The 17841-nt window shown below is 42.0% G+C and overlaps 6 protein-coding genes across 6 annotated transcripts; 3 read left to right on the forward strand and 3 right to left on the reverse strand.

Annotated features, from left to right (window-relative positions):
* Nucleotides 1-209: 209 nt before the first annotated feature.
* EAE98_010129 (uncharacterized protein) lies at nt 210-2821 on the reverse strand. The gene is made up of 3 exons (XM_038957750.1): nt 1476-2821; nt 1063-1426; nt 210-1012 (listed from the first exon to the last, which is right to left on the reverse strand). Exons 1-3 carry the CDS (start codon nt 1528-1530, stop codon nt 619-621), a joined length of 813 nt encoding a protein of 270 aa, XP_038805976.1. The 5' UTR covers nt 1531-2821; the 3' UTR covers nt 210-618.
* Nucleotides 2822-3235: 414 nt separating this feature from the next.
* EAE98_010130 (uncharacterized protein) lies at nt 3236-4370 on the forward strand (the record flags this gene model as incomplete). Its single annotated transcript, XM_038957751.1, has 2 exons — nt 3236-3715; nt 3803-4370. The coding sequence occupies 2 exons, from the start codon at nt 3236-3238 to the stop codon at nt 4259-4261; spliced, it is 939 nt and encodes a 312-aa protein (XP_038805977.1). The 3' UTR covers nt 4262-4370.
* Nucleotides 4371-4579: 209 nt separating this feature from the next.
* EAE98_010131 (uncharacterized protein) lies at nt 4580-5992 on the reverse strand (the record flags this gene model as incomplete). The annotated part of the gene is made up of 8 exons (XM_038957752.1): nt 4580-4732; nt 4840-5076; nt 5124-5280; nt 5334-5496; nt 5557-5618; nt 5677-5706; nt 5766-5778; nt 5833-5992. 8 exons carry the CDS (start codon nt 5990-5992, stop codon nt 4580-4582), a joined length of 975 nt encoding a protein of 324 aa, XP_038805978.1.
* A 318-nt stretch (nt 5993-6310) lies between these two features.
* EAE98_010132 (uncharacterized protein) lies at nt 6311-9634 on the forward strand. Its single transcript, XM_038957753.1, has 2 exons — nt 6311-6964; nt 7128-9634. The coding sequence occupies exons 1-2, from the start codon at nt 6563-6565 to the stop codon at nt 8517-8519; spliced, it is 1794 nt and encodes a 597-aa protein (XP_038805979.1). The 5' UTR covers nt 6311-6562; the 3' UTR covers nt 8520-9634.
* A 1286-nt stretch (nt 9635-10920) lies between these two features.
* Nucleotides 10921-13584, reverse strand: EAE98_010133 (uncharacterized protein; the record flags this gene model as incomplete). The annotated part of the gene is made up of 6 exons (XM_038957754.1): nt 10921-12332; nt 12390-12452; nt 12612-12635; nt 12689-12746; nt 12798-12986; nt 13222-13584. The coding sequence occupies 6 exons, from the start codon at nt 13582-13584 to the stop codon at nt 10921-10923; spliced, it is 2109 nt and encodes a 702-aa protein (XP_038805980.1).
* An 829-nt stretch (nt 13585-14413) lies between these two features.
* On the forward strand, nt 14414-17678 carry EAE98_010134 (uncharacterized protein). Its single transcript, XM_038957755.1, has 4 exons — nt 14414-15280; nt 15349-15844; nt 15966-16172; nt 16298-17678. Exons 1-4 carry the CDS (start codon nt 14664-14666, stop codon nt 17465-17467), a joined length of 2490 nt encoding a protein of 829 aa, XP_038805981.1. The 5' UTR covers nt 14414-14663; the 3' UTR covers nt 17468-17678.
* The last annotated feature ends 163 nt before the right edge of the window (nt 17679-17841 follow it).

Below are 17841 nucleotides of genomic sequence, written 5' to 3' on the forward strand. Positions count from 1 at the left end.
ATTTATAATTGGAAGCATAGAAGCGAACTTGCTGATTTGGGTCTTCGCTGGCACGAATGTTTATCTACGAGAAGTTCTCTTTCTATTAAAGCAGCGTGGCGAGATTTGGCGTTATCAGGAGATTTGAGGGGAGTGTCAACGGGCGGGTTTTCTGATACAAAGATCCTATCTGTAATCTTTTATATATCCTCACCATGGGATTTCATGGATGAAGTCAAGGAGCCATCTATCTCCAATCTGAATATTGTTCAAGAGGGCCAGTTATTAACTATCTAATCTTGTCTAGTGCATTTGACTCTAGTATGAACGAGCACTTCACATGTACATACATGATGACGAAAGTTATATGGATATGACAGACATCATCTATTCTATCTCATCATGATACATCGCTTTATCATCCAGCGAATTAAACAAAAAAAAAAGTAGAGAGTAATCTCCATACGCCATCATCGCGTCCCGTCCACAGGATCGCGGTATAATGCATATATGCATAGTGATACATTAACGAATCATCTTTTCTTTTATTTTCCGCATTATTTCCACCAAATTTACTTTTCTCTCATCTTTTAGATATCTCTTTTCCATCATCCATCATCGAACTTATCAATCAACCCCTCACAGCAAAACCATTACACCAGCTCCAAGTGCGCCCACATATCCCATCGCATTGTGGACTCCAAATCTATTTCCTGCATTTGCAGTAGCGGCCGTAAGACTCGTGCTGGTGGTGGCTGTTCCGGATGCAGCTGCAGATGAATCGCCGCTGTTACTAGAAGATGTACCTGAGGCTGGAGAGAGTGTTGTTGCTGTGGATGAGGAATCTGAGCCCGAAGAGCCGGAGGAAGAGCCCGAGGAAGAGCCCGTTGATCCCGAAGAGCCCGAATTAGAAGTCGAGGAAGAGGAAGAAGAAGTGGACGAAGTACCGTTGGATGTAGGGGCGATATTTTTTGTGGCTTTTGCTGCTAGTGCTGCGAAGTTTGCGAGAGAGCGGGTTGAGTTCGCTGCGGTGCTGTGAGGTATTAGTATAAATTACATGGTTGATTAAGAGAAGAAACTTACTTCTCGTTGACCACCAAAACCATTCCATTTTGACAATGCTTTCCCTGACTACAATAAAACCACAAAGGTGTAGCGACCTTAACCGGCATGCTGAATACTGGTACCATACCCGTACTATTCAATCCAGCAGCTACATTCATAAAGCCACTATAAACACCTGTGTTATTTGAGCTTTGGCTAATTGGAACGCAGGGTGCGTCGAAAGTGGATTGGGTAACGGTGTGGTTTCCGGCTGCGAATTGAAACTGGATTGTATCGCCTACTTTGGCTGAAATGTTGTCGGGGAAGTATCTAAGTGCAGTGCTATTGTTGGCCTGGCCGACGCGGACTATATGGGTTTGAGAAGTGCTTGTATTGGCTGCGGCTGGAGGAAGGGTTAGATAGATTGGAGAGAGGGCATGCATAGGACTTACCATAGACAGTGCTGATGCTCCAGGCGGAAAGGAGGAGAGACTGAGTGAAATGCATTTTGATAGAATGAATAGTTGTGAAGTTAGAGAACTACTGTGTGAATAAGTCTTTCTAAAAATTATAGAATAGAGCAGAATAGACTGATGGCGACTAGCGCTTGATGTATGTATATCGTACTCGCCGACAAAACAATTAAAGAATACGTATATATTATAAGAGATAGTAGGAAGAATGACGAAGAGAGAAAGAAACAGTAGACAAAGTAAAATACAAGAGATGAATATCAAAAAATCAAAACCTACATCGAGGGAGAAAGAAGGCATAATTAAGCAAAAACGAAGATTGAATGATCTCCAACATGCTTGTCCGATTGTTCCAACCTTGGCGATACACATGAGGTAACTTCAATACAATTCCTTCTTCCAAGAATATTCAAGGACATCATGAAGGTTGGGGTTGTAACAGAAATGACTTTTGAAGTGTTTGGGGAAGGGAGTTTTAAAACTCCAGGGGTTAGGTCTCTTGACGGGAACCAAAACTACGGATGATGATTGAGATAAGATGACAGGAGTGAAGGCTTGGCATGTAACTATCTTTTGAAGTTGAGATGGTGTGTATCATCTTTGGATGCTTTGCTTAAAGGTTGATAAATGGAGATGTTTGGGGTAGTATGTGTAAGGCTGGGCCTTAATGGTGTGTACATTGCCTCCCTATTCGGTCTCTTCATATGATGGCAAAACTTCGCATATGACAGGGGGTTAGCCTAACTTTAGGTGTATGTATGTATATCTTTCTTCAACAACTGTCTTATACTCGAATCGCACCCAAACCACCATTCCTCTTTCTCGATAGCAACACAAGCATTATTACTGCCCATGTAAAAGAAATCCAGTCTTTTCATCCCATTGCCAACCCTTAACTCTCCTCGGCTTCAATCATGTCCGTCCATGGCATTGTAAGCAAGCGAGTACATGAAGCACGGAGGTGTATCAACTCCGACAACCTTAAAACGTCCCAAGTTTCAATAACATGGGTTGAATGCACGTCTGTACGTTGATATCGTCTGATTATAGGTTCTTTTAAGGTTTTGAACGGGCGGAGGATGCAATTGATTTTCTTATGATGTGATGAGAAATTGTTGGGATGAATAATTGTCGTGTTTGGACTTGGGATGGTGATTTTGTACGGGTTGAAGGATCGCAAGGAGGCAAGGTGGTGTCACGGGCGTCCAGGTCACAAGACTTAAGGTTATATTTCGGGAATTGTGTCGCTGAATAATCCGTCTAGCAATCGCTACTGTTCTTATCGTGTGAAAATCAATCCTCAACTAAAGGTTTTGACTGCTGCGCAGACAACTATCGTGCAATTTCTGTTGACATTCCGAAATTCATCATTTAACTTACCTGTCATCCAATTATATACTCCAACTTGTACGAGTGTACTGCTTGCTATGGCCGCTCTAAGAACTGGACTGTTCTGACAGGATAAAGATGTTGGTGGCGGATCATTTCCAACCAATGTTCAATCACCTACCGCCTTACAAGATGCGTCTCGCCTCATTTGGCTGATTTAAAAGTTATTGCAGCATCACTCGGTCGTGAGTTCCAATGAAAAACGACCTCTTGGCAAGGGTAGGGGGGATGAGACAAGGTAGTCCTACCGTTGCGAGGCTGAAAGTTCAGGGCTCTTCTTGCCGCACACCAGTATATTTATACCTGTGAAATGTAACAACATTTCGATTATCTACGACGCAATTTTCAAAATGCTCGATCTATTCTTCCCTCCACCTAAGATTTTTGTCGCGAAAGTACAAGTCTTGGCCGATTCTTTGGACTTGCAAACGTTGCCTTACCACATACATGAAATAATCATCGCATTTTGTTTCTACACCATCGTCGATACTTATGTCTCCCAAATTGTTTCATCTCGACTCTTTCCAAAAACATACCCTTCGCTTTCTCATCGAGGCAAGATCAACTGGAACATTCATTTTGTCTCATTTGTTCAATCTACTGTGATATGTACATTGGCCTTGTGGGTGCAATGGACAGATGATGAACGATGGAACATGGACTGGCGGGGAAGAATATGGGGATACACTGGGGCTGGAGGTCTTGTCCAAGCTTTTGCTATGGGTTATTTCTTATGGGATTTGATGGCTAGTGTAGTTCATCTAGATGTTCTTGGATGGAGCTCGTTAATACATGCCATATGTGCACTTTTAGTGGTTGGCATTGGTTTCGTGAGTTTTGATTTATTTCTTAGTTTCTATTTGCACACGTATCCATCATCACTATACTGTATTAAGCTAATACAACAATTTTTTTAGAGGCCATTTGCGAATTATTATGGTCTGAACTTCGTCCTTTACGAACTCTCCACCCCATTCCTCAATATTCACTGGTTCTTCGATAAGCTCAATATGACGGGTTCCAAAGCACAACTTTACAATGGCATAGTACTCCTCGTTATGTTCTTCTCATGCCGTCTTGTGTGGGGTGTCTACCAATCCGCAAGATTGTATCAGGATATATGGAGTTCTTTCCATACCCCCAGTGCAATAATTGCTCCGGAGCCCGGATTTCCTAGTGCATCAGAATGGGAACTCTTCAGATTCTCCGGAGAATCCAATGAGCTGTCGCTACCAACATGGTTGGCTTGGGGCTATCTGGGAACGAATACTATATTGACGCTTTTGAATTTCTATTGGTTTAATCAGATGATTTCCGCGGTATCGAAAAGATTCTCAAAGAAAGGAAAGCATACACGAGCAAATAAGAAAGAGTAGAAGATTTTGAAACATCACAAGGTGAATCTTCGCAAGCGACTTGCTACAGGTTAGATTTGATCACGCAATAGAAAGAAATCAAGATAACCTCTCTCTTATTTTTCCACGAAGCCAACAATCTCAGTCCACGGCAGATATATTTGAGAATATTCTCAAGGGAACATTGGGGTTAAATTGTCTCCTAGCTAGACGTCTGAAGAGAATTTCGAAAACCATATGCACCTTTTTTCGTATGTGCAACCTTCTGGGCCCCTTTACAGTCGCGCCCCCTCCCCCCAAACCACAGTGGCGCAAATTTCTCGTAGTATTTGAACCAAATCAAACACACTGGAATGTATCTGAGTGTATATGGTCAAATGCTCTCAAAAGCCCAGCCATGTGTGCCAATCCCGCAAAAATAACCATAAAATGGAGAATCTGATGACTTGAACCTAAGATGTCGTGTCGACGTGGAAACCATTTCTCTGGTATCTATGAATGTCTTTGTTAGCCCTCAGTGTTACAATTCATCTCTGTTCTTGAACTCGGACTTGCAAGATTATCAAGCAAATGGAGTAATTATGCAAGATTTAGCTTACCCTTGCAGCATAAGCAAAAGCACCAAACAAATTGAACCCAGCCATGATGCCCATCCAATCTAAACTCATTCTCCAATTTTGCGTTTCATACCCGTAAAGTATGAGACCATGAATAACGAAGGTGATAGAGGAAAGCCCTAGACAACTGTACATAATTGCTCTATATGGACGAAAGGCCGAATGACGGAACTTGGGATGGAGAGTTGTGACTGCACAGGCCGCTGCCGAGAGCGATACCTGATTTTATTATTAGCCAGTTCTTCTAATAAGAAGTGCACATTTACCATTGTCCAATATGTTTCCTGAATAGCTGGATCGCAGTAAAATCCATAATAAACAGTCGGGATCGTGGAACCCCACATCAAGATGACCACCCCTAGATAATCGAGTTGATTGCCAAGTGCATTAACCCTCTTACTGTGATTCGCTAGAAGATGGAAACTATTGAGGCTTCAGCTAAGAGAAGCATCTATTGGACATCTCACTGAACATACGTAGCTGAAAGTAGAAAACAAATAGCTACTCCAAAGAAAAACGTCGAGAACACGACAATATCTGCTATCGTTGCAGTGGCATAACGTGGAGCGATTTGTCTATAGAGAGAAAATGGAAGAGTGGCGAAGAGTATCGAGCCGAATAGATGAGAGTATATGTTGACTAAACGTGCGATTTCTGATTAGCCATGTATTGATATCTTTTCAAACGAAGCAACTTTACTTGTCTCGTTATGTATATGACATAAGCTCCGTAGAGACGCGAGGAGTGAATTCGAGGCAGGTCTGTGTTATATTAGTCGCGCGATTACGAATTCATAGTAGGATATAAGGCAGAAGTCACCTATATCCTGATAAGATGTATTCATTGTCTCTAGGGGATCAAACATCTCAGCTAATTCCCACTGTAAGAATTCTAGAAACCAAACTAACTGCTGCCAATTTTCTCCAGCACACTGTTAGTCATTGTAAAGCCCGCGGATAATTCAAAGGAACTTACGAAGTTCATGCCATTCGAGTAGGTTACTTCCTAGACTATAGCCGCCCAGATCTCCTCTACCTCGAAGTCTTGCTTTACTACTGATGGCTGGCTGTCCCGCGACAACTTTGATAGTGTTTTGATTTTTCCTATCAGAACGCTGTATTGGTCTTGAAAACATATTTGAGAATCGCAACAAACTAATTTCACAAACAGTAACACATGTATGTAACGAAACAAAAAAATAGGGCTCTATCTTTCAATACTTCACAAAGAGATAAAAAAGGGATAAGGAGGTCAGCTCCTCGACTCCGTATCACGTGAGCGGCGCGAGGAATCACAATGCAACCTTCCGTTTCTATTCAACCTTGCATACAACCCCAGCCGGCGCTTATGCCCCGAAGTGTGTGTGCCAAAAAAATACCTATCATACACTTGTATATTTATATCAACGATGTCCACGGGTTGCTTCTCTGTTGGTAACGACCGATTCTACCTACATGGGAAACCTGGTGTTGGAGGGTGTCCTGCAGAATCTTCTTTGGGTTGCATTCGCATTTTGTCCAATACGAAGTCATATTATTTCTATACATGAAACAATTGAGGCACGGCCGGTGTCGATAAAATTAGAGATATGAGTTGAGGAATAACATTAAGTGATGTTAAGTCCCAACGTGTGGGCCCACCAGATTTCGCGCGAAATACAAACTAGTCGCTTGCTGTTTTTCCACAGCTCGCTATTACCATCACGATGCTATTATCTACATCTTATTTCTTGTTCTATTTCTTTTTATTCGATATATCAACATGTGCGCCATTTCTCAAACCAAGCAACGAGACAACCACTGGCTGGGTGTCAGATCCCAATGGACGAGGAACATTTTCCCTCGTCGTTTCTTGTCTATTGACATTATCACTTTGTGTTTGGTCGGCAATGCATCTTAATATTCCAAGACCTTATCACCCTACGATTCAGGAGTTTATAAGAGGAATCAAATGGGGTGTTGTAGGTATTTTTGCTCCGGAGTTGGTGGTATTTGCGGCTTGGAGACAGTATAATTCTGCGACTGCTTTGAAAGCGTTGGTTCAGGATAGAATTGCTGAGGCTGTGACACCATCTCCGAGTGAACAGTCTCGTACACAATCCTCAGAGGTATGTATCCCTGAATATTCTCTTTCAGTCTGAGCTATATTTCTGGATCTTCAGATTCCACAAAAATTTCAACGAGAAACTCGTGCGGAAAGGAGGATTTGCCTTTCCATGGACAGTACAATTTATCAGGAGAGTGACTGACCAAGTTACTTAAAATTAATAGCTTGATGACAAATCGACCAGAGTTGAAGTACATGATATCATTTCACCATGGACCATTGTTCATGGCTTTTACGCCGGCATGGGTGGATTTGTTTTCGATTTCGAAAATTCCGAGGACAATACGCCGACATTCATCCCCAACTATCAACGTCTGACGCTTACCGCGCGTGGTGTCAATTTACTCGCGGAATGCGGTCACCTTCCAGACATAACCAAACGCGAGATATTGGATAAAAGCAAAGCAGATACCATGGCAAAACTCCTCGTTATCCTCCAAGCTGGATGGATGTTAGTACAAGTTATTGGACGACTTGTTACTGGGCTCCCAGTCACCCTTTTGGAGGTAAACACACTGGGCCACGTTCTCTGTGCATTCATCATTTATTTACTGTGGTGGCATAAACCACGTTCTATAATGGTACCCACGAAACTCGAGGGAGATTGGGTAAAGCCTTTGTGTGCGTATATGTATATGAGCAGTCAAATCAGTGGACATGATAGCAAACATCCCGGTATTCTCAAGAGATCGTGGAAGGATTCCGAACTTTCGAGATTTGCATATGTGCCTCCGGTGGCGTCTGATGGAATTCAGGAGGGGCTTGAAATCCAGAGAACGCCGTCCAGTCTCACCCCGGAGAAATCCCATAATTTCGACATCAATGCAGCAACTACCGAATTGTATGAGTCGGCCCAAAGATCTACATTCGGATTCTTTGTCCCATCAAGATCAGACCTAAACGCCAACGGTTCTTCCAAACGAGATCCCGATCAAACAGAAAATACTAAATACCTACTTAATGCTAGTCTTGAGCAACTTACCCGTTGGCAACTAGCAGCAAAAGCAATCCATACCCACCCTGCGCTCCGCTCCCGTTTTACTATCAACACCATTCCAGCTTCTCCTGGCCAGCCCGCCCACCATATTCACGAGCCTCTAATCGAACAACTCGTTTCTCTCTCCGCGGGTAACTGGCCCGGTGAAGATCTCCTCCGTAGCACTGGTGGTCTCGTCATGGGCATGACATTATGGCTAGCCAGCATTGCGTTTGGAGCCGTGCATGCAGCGGCCTGGTATGATTATTTTCCCTCTCTCTTCGAACAATGGATGTGGAGAGCCAGCGCTGTATATATCGCCCTTTCTGGACTATTATGGTTATTTATCAATGGACTTGCTCGGGCTATTAAGCCCATCGACCAGTTCTGGGATCGTTTTCTAGCTTTGAAAGAACATTGGAGTAGCTATTTGGTGATTGGGTTTTTGTGTACAGTTTGTGGTATAGCATATGTGGTTGCGAGAATTTACTTGGTGGTCGAGGCATTTATTAGTATTAGGAAGTTGCCGGTCGGCGCGTATGGGACGCCGGATTGGACAATGGTTGTGCCGCATTTGTAGTTTATTTTCTAGGAGCCTTGTCTCGACTCAACCTATTTCTTTTCCTTCCCCGACCTACTTCCCGACCCCGAAAAAATCCACTCCAAAAAATGTTCCAGATCCGAGATCTCAGCCCTACAGAACATTCGGTCTCTATTCCGGCCTCACTATGACGGAATTAAAAATTCTGTTTTATTGACCCAATGTCTGACCAAGGACCGTCTTGTTGGCAATACACGGCCCAAAAAATACAGGTAGAAGAATAATATAGTGTCATATATATAACCTACAAACCCGGCCGAAGTCAGCATTCGATATAATTATTTCTTGTATATTATTTTCTCCATATATTGCATACTATACCGAGTGAGAAACCTTCAACAAGTTTATCCATTTCTATCGATTCTTCATTAATCCATTATTTTTTCTCTCTGTCATCAAAATCAACATGCCATCAAAAGCCAATACCAAGAAAACACTCCAAGATCCATCTTCAAAAGCCCATTCAAATTCACATACCCAAACATCAACTCCTCAAAAGCAATCTAATACTTCCCACAGAAATCCTCCTACACCTCCCGCTTCTATTTACACCATAGACTCCAATTCCGACTCCGAGTATTCGAACCATACATCTCCATCTGAATATGCCTACTCTTCCTCCTCCTCATCTCCCACTTCTCTCCACGCACCCGAAACCCCATCTTTAGAATCATACCAAGAAACTCTTGATGCGCAAATAATGGAATACTTTCACTCCCACCCCGATAAACCATATCTGCAGTCCCAATCGAAATACAACCGCACAGCCTCCTCACCCCATCAATCCCTATCACCATCATCCTCTCTCTCCCCCTCCTCTCATTCCCCCTCCTACGCCCCACCCCCCCTCTCCTCCCTCTCCCACCTCGACCACCACCTCTACAACAAACTCCTCCGTTCGCGACGGTACGCACACCTCGCGCTCTGCGCGCACGAAAACGAACTCGCGCGACAAAAACTCACCCATCGAATCTCACTCCTGAATATGGAACTCCGCGAAAAAGGAGAGGAGATGAAGAGGCTTGTTGTGCAGGAATTGAGTGAGGAGCAGGGGGTGCGGGAAGAAGCGATGCCGAGTTGGATGGGGGAGGTGTTGTATTGGGGGGGTTGGGAAGAGGGGTGTGTAGGGTTTTGGGAGGGGTGGGAGGGGTATTGGGAGAGGTTTTTGGGGGAGGAGGGTGCAGAGAGAGGGGGAGAGGGGAGGGGAAAGGGAAGGGTGGTGTGGAGGAGGTGGGGGAGGGGGATTAGAGGGATTTTTGGGAGGGAGGGGAAGAGAAGAGGAGGTTGAGAGGGGATTATGAGATGAGGTAGTAAGTTGAAAAAGAAGAAGAAAAGAAACTTAATTTATTAATATATTTTTATGAAAAGTAATAATCAGAAAGAAAAAGTGAGATATAAAACAAGATAATCATGAATATAAGATTGGAATTAATAGCTGCAATAAAACTATCTTAATAATCAGAATATCTTTAAATTAATTTCTTACATATCTGAAAAAAGCTAATATATCTAAAACAACACATATTGATTCCCTTCAAACATATCTCATCAGCATCAAAGACTTACTCTTCACCATCAACCACTATACAAAAAAACACTCAAAATCTCTTCAAACTAACATATTCTACTCAATACTTTACTAAACTCAATATCACATTCAACAAATATCTTTATTCAAATCAATCAATAAATATAAAGCTTAATATTACGCTCGAAAAATATGATATTAGATTTAATCTAACATCTCCTCATGTATTAGGGCTAAGATCGAAATATATTAATCGAAAAGTATACTTATTTAGTTGAATAATAGCTTATAATATAATAATACATGATATTCCCCCTTTCATCCCCACCTACTCAGACAAATTAGAGAGGTTTTTGGAACTGCGAGCAAGAGGAGAATGAGAGGAAGATTATGAGATGATTTGAAAATACAGCCAAGTCCAGAACAAGCAACAGCAACTATTTTCTTAACATAATAATGTACAAAGAACAGACTGATTATCCTCTTGTTTTTATTTTGGGAGTGAGAAACGCAGACTGAAAAGGGCTAAACGAAGATGATATAACAATTCAACAACTGAAAACTCAAAAAACAGTAACATCTGCAGGCAAACTATCTTCTCTACTGCCAGAGCCCGAAAGTCTCAAGAGATTCATTAGAAGAGTCAAAGATTGCAATTATTCTTTCATGAATTATTAGAGGCGACTATTTTCTGCTTCACGGTTTGTACAAAAGCGCAACTCTACCATCCTGCTTATTTGACTAGAAGCGTAAAGACTAAACTATCGTAAAAACGTACTCCATTATCTCATCTCGTATCCATCATTTCTCATTTATCGTGATATTCATCATTCATAAACACTCCATATCCACTCATCCCACAACTTCAATCTCATCCTCATTCTTCTCTGAAACATCAACTACAGTAGTAGTCTTTGTATAGGTAGAAGCTTTGATAACATGAGGATTAGTCTCAGCAGAGCTAGACTTTTCCCGCTCCTCCCTAATAGTTTCCAATTGTTTTTGAAGATCACTGCCAAGTTTTGTTTCCATGATAGGCTTGCTCTGTGTATCAACAAGTCCAAGCTGTACGTGTTCAGAACTGCTAGCATCATACAAAGGAAATGGACAGTCTCCTTCACCATGATATTGATAAATCGATCGTCTTGTAACTTCAAAGTTTTTCTTGACTTGATTAACATTCTTCCATTCCAAAGTTAGACCCGTAAAAACCGTAAGAGCACTTGTGATAATAGCCAAAAGAAAAACCTTCATGATAGCTGCGTTATATGCTAACAAAACCTCTGGAAGATATTGCGCTGGAATGAGAGTTCGAAGTTCTGTAGCACCCGTGTGTAAGATAAGTGAGGTTGGTAAGGAGGGAAGATTGAGAGCCGAAAGATTTTTGACCAATTCATGAGAGAAGATGGCTTGACCAATGGTGACGAAAATCGTATCCCCAAGAGTTTGGAAGAAAGGTATAAGTGCAAGACCAATTGATATATCATCATCTGGAAGAGATGCTTGAACTGCTAAACTGATCTGCTGTATACCTAAACCGAGACCCGATCCAAAGACAACTGGCCAACTCATCCATTCTTTTGGTCCACTATTTACTTGTAATGTGGTGAGAAGTCCTGCGCCAACCGGTGCGATGATTGATGATACAACAATCATTGGAACATAGTAGCCAATGGATCTTTGGAATATTGCCGCGAATAGGGTGGCAAAGACCAGAGCTAAGACCAATGGGAGTGTATGAAGACCAGAACCGAATGCGTCAAGACCTTGAACAGCTTGGAACCAGATTGGAATGTAGTAGACAACAAGATAGAAAGAACATGAGTTTAAAAAAGAAAACCATGCTACCGAAGCAACAGATCTTTGCTTGATAATTCGAATTGGCACTGTTGCATCATCTCCGGACGTAAATTGGATCGTGACGAATGTTATGAGTAAAATGCCACCCAAAATGAAGAGGAGGATGCTTCTTGTATCACCCAAGCTGTATAGATTGCCTCCAAATTGCAATGCTAGAAGTATGCAAACGATACCTGCAAAGAAGACGAGTGTTCCGATGGGATCCATTCTTCGAAGCTTTTGGAGAAAAGTGTCCGTATTTTCCCTAGATTTTCCTTCGACAACGAAGAGTAGAATGAATACAGCAGCTCCGCCCACTGGCAGGTTGATGTAGAAGCACCATCTCCAAGTGGCTTTTTCGGTGAAGACGCCTCCAATTAAAGGTCCACATACTGTGGCGATAGCGAACATACACCATAATAAACCTTTATTTCCATGTTAGCTTGAAATACTTGAGTTTCCCAGTGGTCTGTATCTCTTACTCATGAAAATAGGGCGACGATGAAGTGGCACGGTTTCGTTCAGGATTATTATAGCTCCATTGACTAAAATATCAAACAGTCAGTGATTTTCTTACCAGAGAACTTTTCGGAGAGCATGAAAAGAAGAAGATAAATCACACAACTCAATGATGGTGTTGTATGTAGAAGCTTCATGCAGAATCGAAAACAGAGAAACTCAAGTCATGCATCACTCGCACTTACGGATACCCGAAGAACCTAGGCCAGCTTCACTGTGTCAGTTCCGAAGATTGATATAAAAAGGACAGAGGACGACTTACCAATTGCTCTACCGAATATAAAAACCTTAGAGCTTGAGGCGGAGCCACATACAGCAGACTAAATATGAATTAAAACGGTGGTAGATACGTGTGTAGAAAGATCGCTCACCCCAACCTCAAAAATAATAACTGCGATCATCAGAACCCATTTATAGTTGTAGAACTTATAGATTTTTCCGAAAACCAATTGAGTAGCACAGCTTGTTAAAAGATATGCAGAAGCATACCATCCGATATCTTCAAGTGTGTTAAACTCATTGGTGATAGCTGGGATAGCAGTACTAAGAATTGTTCGATCCTAAGTTTTGTTAGTATCACTGCATTGCTCGTAAACGGAAGGAGGCGTTGGAAGTTCGGAATTGCAGTATGCAGAAGTGATAGTATGCATTGCTTGAGAGGTCTTAGGATATTCTGAGTCAAGGAAATATTGAGGAAGAGAAGAGATATGAAATGGGTTAGAATTAGAAGGAACAATCAAGAGTTAAATTCGAGGAATATGAGATGGATTCGCGTCTGCAAAGGAAAGGACTTACAAGAGCTACAATCAGCGTAATCAGGTAGAGAGATAACATAGTGACAATCATTTTTCCTAATCCAGGATATTGTCCATTCGCATCGTTGACTCTAGTTCCCCAGCGATTGACGCGACCATTGCGATTGGAAGTGGTTGATAATGGAACACCGAAGGAGCTGAGTGCTGCGGATTCACCAGAATTATCCGATTCGAACGCAGGACGAACCATCTTGGCCTTTCTCTTGTTAGTAGTTACTTGAGGGCATTCTCTCAAGAATTGAATTTCAGATGCAATTTGAGAAATCGAAGCTGGCAATGGGTCTTGAGCTAGGAAGCTTACAAGATCAAGTCGTTGACCTTGGGGCAATGGACGAGGAAGCATAATTGAAGCACGTACGATGTTTATAGGACTTGAAGTCTGAATAGAAGTAGAATAACGACCAATTGGTACTTTGTTAATACTCGATCTTAATGTTGTGTGTGCGAAGAAGTCATGTCAAGATGGTTTGGCGAGAAAAGTATTGAAAGAACAAAAAGTGAGAACAGAAGGCTGATAGACTCGCTTGTCACCCAAATTTGAAGACAACGAGATTTCATGAAGCCTTATGAGTAGAGGAGAGTAGAATGATGAAGTCAATAGCAAGAGAGTTGCATTGTTATGAAAACAGGAATGGACAGGTATACACAGCTGATAGAGGGATCAAAGGATAAAATAGAGTTGACAGAAGATATTGAAATCCAGTAGTTTTTCTACCATTCAACAGAGGAAGAATGTTGTCTTGTTACTTTCACACCAACATCCTACCAAATGAAGCAATAACGAGGTTCACGAGGCTCACGAGGCTCACAAGGCTCACGAGTCTTTCTTCCTCCTTTCATCCAATAAGAAAGCTCGAAAGAGGTTGAACAATCAAGGAAAGAACATTGTCGGGACCGAAGAGACGCCGAACCTCCGACCCCGACACCCGACACCTCGAGAAATTGATTCCAAGAACCAAACCACCATCAATACACACATACATACTCAGTATACACCACCACTTGTAGCCTTGTACAATCATCTCACCAATAACCTTACTGAATACTATCAAATTCAGAATATTCTTACTTCATCATATATATATCACTTGATATTACCCGAAAGGGGGCTTTATGTGACTTTGAAGACTGCATCCACATTGAAGCATCCGACCACGCATTTACCCCAAAGCAAACAGGAAAAAAGTCAGCAAGAAAAGCCTTTATTTATATTATATTTATAGTTTGGACCCAAAATCCCGACGGTTCCGAATCTCCGGCCATTGGATACGAACGTGGTAGGTACATACGAATACAATACGAGTCAAGTTATTCAACTACATCGTCAGCTCACGACCCCTTCATCACATCAATCGTCCTCTCTCTCATAGGTTACGGCTGCGGTGGCTTTGATCTTCACACATTGTATATCTTCATATCATTATGGAATCAGCTCCTCAACCTCCGGGTCCAACTATACCAACACCTCCAGCCCAACCCATTCATCAAAAGATAACTCGTGGCCATTCTTGTATTCTCTGTCAACAGAGAAAAGTACGATGCGACCGGCAAAAACCTCAATGTTCAAATTGCGTCAAAGCACATGCTGAATGTATTCCAAGCACGCCTGCTGCTCCACGTCGAAGGAGACGGAAGCTTAGCGAATTAGACGTTGCAGCAAGATTGAGGAAATATGAACATTTATTGAGGGTTAATGGAATCCGAATCGACGACGATGGTGTTACTGGTGGTGTTGGAAGTGCAAATGCAAGTGGCACTGAAGACGGAAATGCTGATGAATCAATTTCGAGTCGCCAAGAAAAGACGCCCAATCCTAATCCACAAAACCTTTCAATAACCAATAAAGGTAAAGATCCAGTAGCTACCACTACAGCAATCGGGACCGAAAATTACGATAATCACAATGGTCCACATGAACATCAATGTAATCATAGTTCTCATGAATTACATGGGCATCGTTCTATGGGCTGTGCTCGTGGTTCGAAAGCTGGAAGAGGTCGATTGTACTCTAAACATGGTAACTCTCGTTACATAGAAAAGTGGGTGGCTCTCGTTGGACTTCTTTTACCCGACTAGGTCATTCAAATGCATTGCTAACTAGTTCTAGTACTGTCTGGGAGAATCTCAGCAATGAATTACAAGACCCAAAAGAAGCATTTCAAGTCCCATCGGAAGAAGACGATAGCAATGATAATGCTCTCTTTCCCGAGGAATCAACAATTCTTCTTGGCAACTTGATCAGCTCAAAAAGAAATCTCAGAAGTCTTCATCCACAACCTGTCACAATCTTTAGGTTATGGCAAATTTTTCTGACCAATGTAAATCCATTGATCAAATTGTTTCATGCTCCTACAGTTCAAGAGATGATTTTAGAAGCAACATCAGATATGGATCATATTCCGAAACCTACAGAAGCCTTAATGTTCGTTATATACCTCCTCTCCATTGGCTCACTGAAAGATGATGAATGTGAAAGTACATTCGATGAACCAAGATCAATACTTTTGACGAGATATTCTCATGCCACGCAACAAGCCCTCATAAATGTCAAATATATTAAATCTCTCAATTTGACTGCTTTACAGGCTTATTGTTTATTTCTTGTAAGTTGTTATAAATACCCCTCGACTCCTTTTACTCGAACCGAACGACCTAGACGACCCTACCACCCCTCTCCGACATACTCAAATGACCCTGTGCTTCTCACTGACTTCAAATGAATAGCTTGCAGCTCGTAAGCATTATGATGCTCATGCATTTTGGATTTTGACAGGTTCTGCCGTTCGAATTGGTCAAAGATTGGGTATTCATCGTGATGGATCGTCTCATAATTTATCTCCTTTCGACACGGAAATGAGAAGAAGAGTTTGGTGGCAGATTGTTTTTCTTGATGGTTTTGCTGCGAAGTTATGTGGAGCTGGATTTCCCGCCGTAAGTATATACTCTGTGTCCATCCACTCTCGGCCTGCAGGTCTTCTCACTACAAATTCATATCTCTTTGTTCAGCTCGGAGTCATTCTTCATGTACACTTAAGCTTTACTGACTTGACATGTAGTGGCTCGCGAAATTCGATACAAAGTTACCACTAAATGTTAGCGATAGTGATCTTACCCCCGACATGATAGAACCTCCACCCGAGCGCGCAGGTGCAACTGAAATGCTTTTCTGTTGTATTCGATACGAAGTTTCACAAGCTATACGAAAAGCTAATAGCTTTGGCAATGGGGGACGTGGTAATGGGCATGGGCATGGGGGAGGTGGCCGTGGTGGACATAGAGGCGGCGGCCATCACGGTGGTGGTCCCTCAGATATTCCTCCTGGTTTCAATGTCATTGCCGAAAAGGATAAAACTATTGATGAATTGGAGGCAAGACTCCAGGAGAAGTATTTACAATACTGTGATCCATCGATACCCTTACATTTGTTATCGATTTATGTTGCGAAATCTGTCATTTGTACAATGAGATTAATGGCTCATCATCCAAGACAATATCCTGATAAAGGTGCAAGTATGCCACAGAAGGAAAGAGATATGCTTTTCAATGAATCATTGAAGATGCTTGAATATGATGGTCTAGGTCATTCAGAAAAGCTTGTTCAAAGATATCTGTGGCATATTCATGTGCATTTTCAACTGGACGCATTTATTTATTTGCTCAGCGAGCTTCGACGTAGGGAAAGGGGAGAATTAGTTGATAAAGCATGGCAACAAGTCGAACTTGCATATGAGTTTCGCGCAGAAATGCTTAACGATACCAAAAGTAGTTTATACTTTGCCTTGGGTAATTTGGTACTCAAAGCTTGGGAGAAAAGAGAAGAAGGTAGTCGTTCACCAGATCAAGTTACCCCGCCAAGATTTATATCAATCTTAAGATCTCAAAGACAAAAGCACGACCAAGTTCAAAGATCTATAGAGCAACATGATGATATTTCGGATCCATTTAGAACGGTGAATCACTGGCAAATGCCAGCTACAGCCGAATCTTATGTTAGACAAAAGCCACCTGATTACATACCACCACCACAACCATCACAACCAGGACCTTCAATGCAGATGCCAATGCAAATGCCTCAAGAACAACCATGGCTCGCTTCAGATTCATTCCTTGATACTTCAATGCCCGATATCACTCCTATGGACTGGGAATATTGGCAAACATTATTGGATGGGGATCTTCCTGCTTATACTGGTCAACCTGGTAATAACTATGATCAAAATTGGTAGAGGTACTATGATGTGAGAGTAATCAGGGTTTCGGATCGTTCAGCGGCTGCATTTAACCTTTACCTTCTTCAGCCTTCTCGTACATATGTCTCTGAATCTCGACAAATCAGCCTGAAGGATATGCTACACAATGCTGACAGCATTAGTTTACTGCAATGCAACTTACCCAATCTATCGGTTCGGATTCTAACATCTGGAAAAATTGACCGTGATGAATGATGTATATCTGTGCACCCCCTCTTCAAGCGGCTCAAAACACTCACCGTGTGGATACCTCGTCATGAGGCTATTGACTTCTTCAAAGAAACCGGGCGTATACAGAAAAGCATCACGATTGTTATAAAACCCCTCGGTATATTTTGCATCTTAAATAT

The sequence above is a fragment of the Botrytis deweyae genome (assembly GCF_014898535.1).
Source record: "Botrytis deweyae strain B1 chromosome Unknown BDEW_033, whole genome shotgun sequence".
In the NCBI taxonomy this organism is placed as follows: domain Eukaryota; kingdom Fungi; phylum Ascomycota; class Leotiomycetes; order Helotiales; family Sclerotiniaceae; genus Botrytis; species Botrytis deweyae.

Excerpts from the sequence above, each read along its gene's own strand:
- EAE98_010129 (XM_038957750.1), bottom strand. The coding sequence starts at position 1,530 with ATGCATTTCACTCAGTCTCTCCTCCTTTCCGCCTGGAGCATCAGCACT. Across the intron at positions 1,427-1,475 it reads GAGCATCAGCACTGTCTATG|CCGCAGCCAATACAAGCACT; the intron begins GTAAGTCCTATG and ends CCCTTCCTCCAG. Across the intron at positions 1,013-1,062 it reads GTTTTGGTGGTCAACGAGAA|CACCGCAGCGAACTCAACCC; the intron begins GTAAGTTTCTTC and ends AATACCTCACAG.
- EAE98_010132 (XM_038957753.1), top strand. The coding sequence starts at position 6,563 with ATGCTATTATCTACATCTTATTTCTTGTTCTATTTCTTTTTATTCGAT. Across the intron at positions 6,965-7,127 it reads CTCGTACACAATCCTCAGAG|CTTGATGACAAATCGACCAG; the intron begins GTATGTATCCCT and ends TAAAATTAATAG.
- EAE98_010134 (XM_038957755.1), top strand. The coding sequence starts at position 14,664 with ATGGAATCAGCTCCTCAACCTCCGGGTCCAACTATACCAACACCTCCA. Across the intron at positions 15,281-15,348 it reads AACTCTCGTTACATAGAAAA|TACTGTCTGGGAGAATCTCA; the intron begins GTGGGTGGCTCT and ends AACTAGTTCTAG. Across the intron at positions 15,845-15,965 it reads AGGCTTATTGTTTATTTCTT|CTTGCAGCTCGTAAGCATTA; the intron begins GTAAGTTGTTAT and ends TCAAATGAATAG.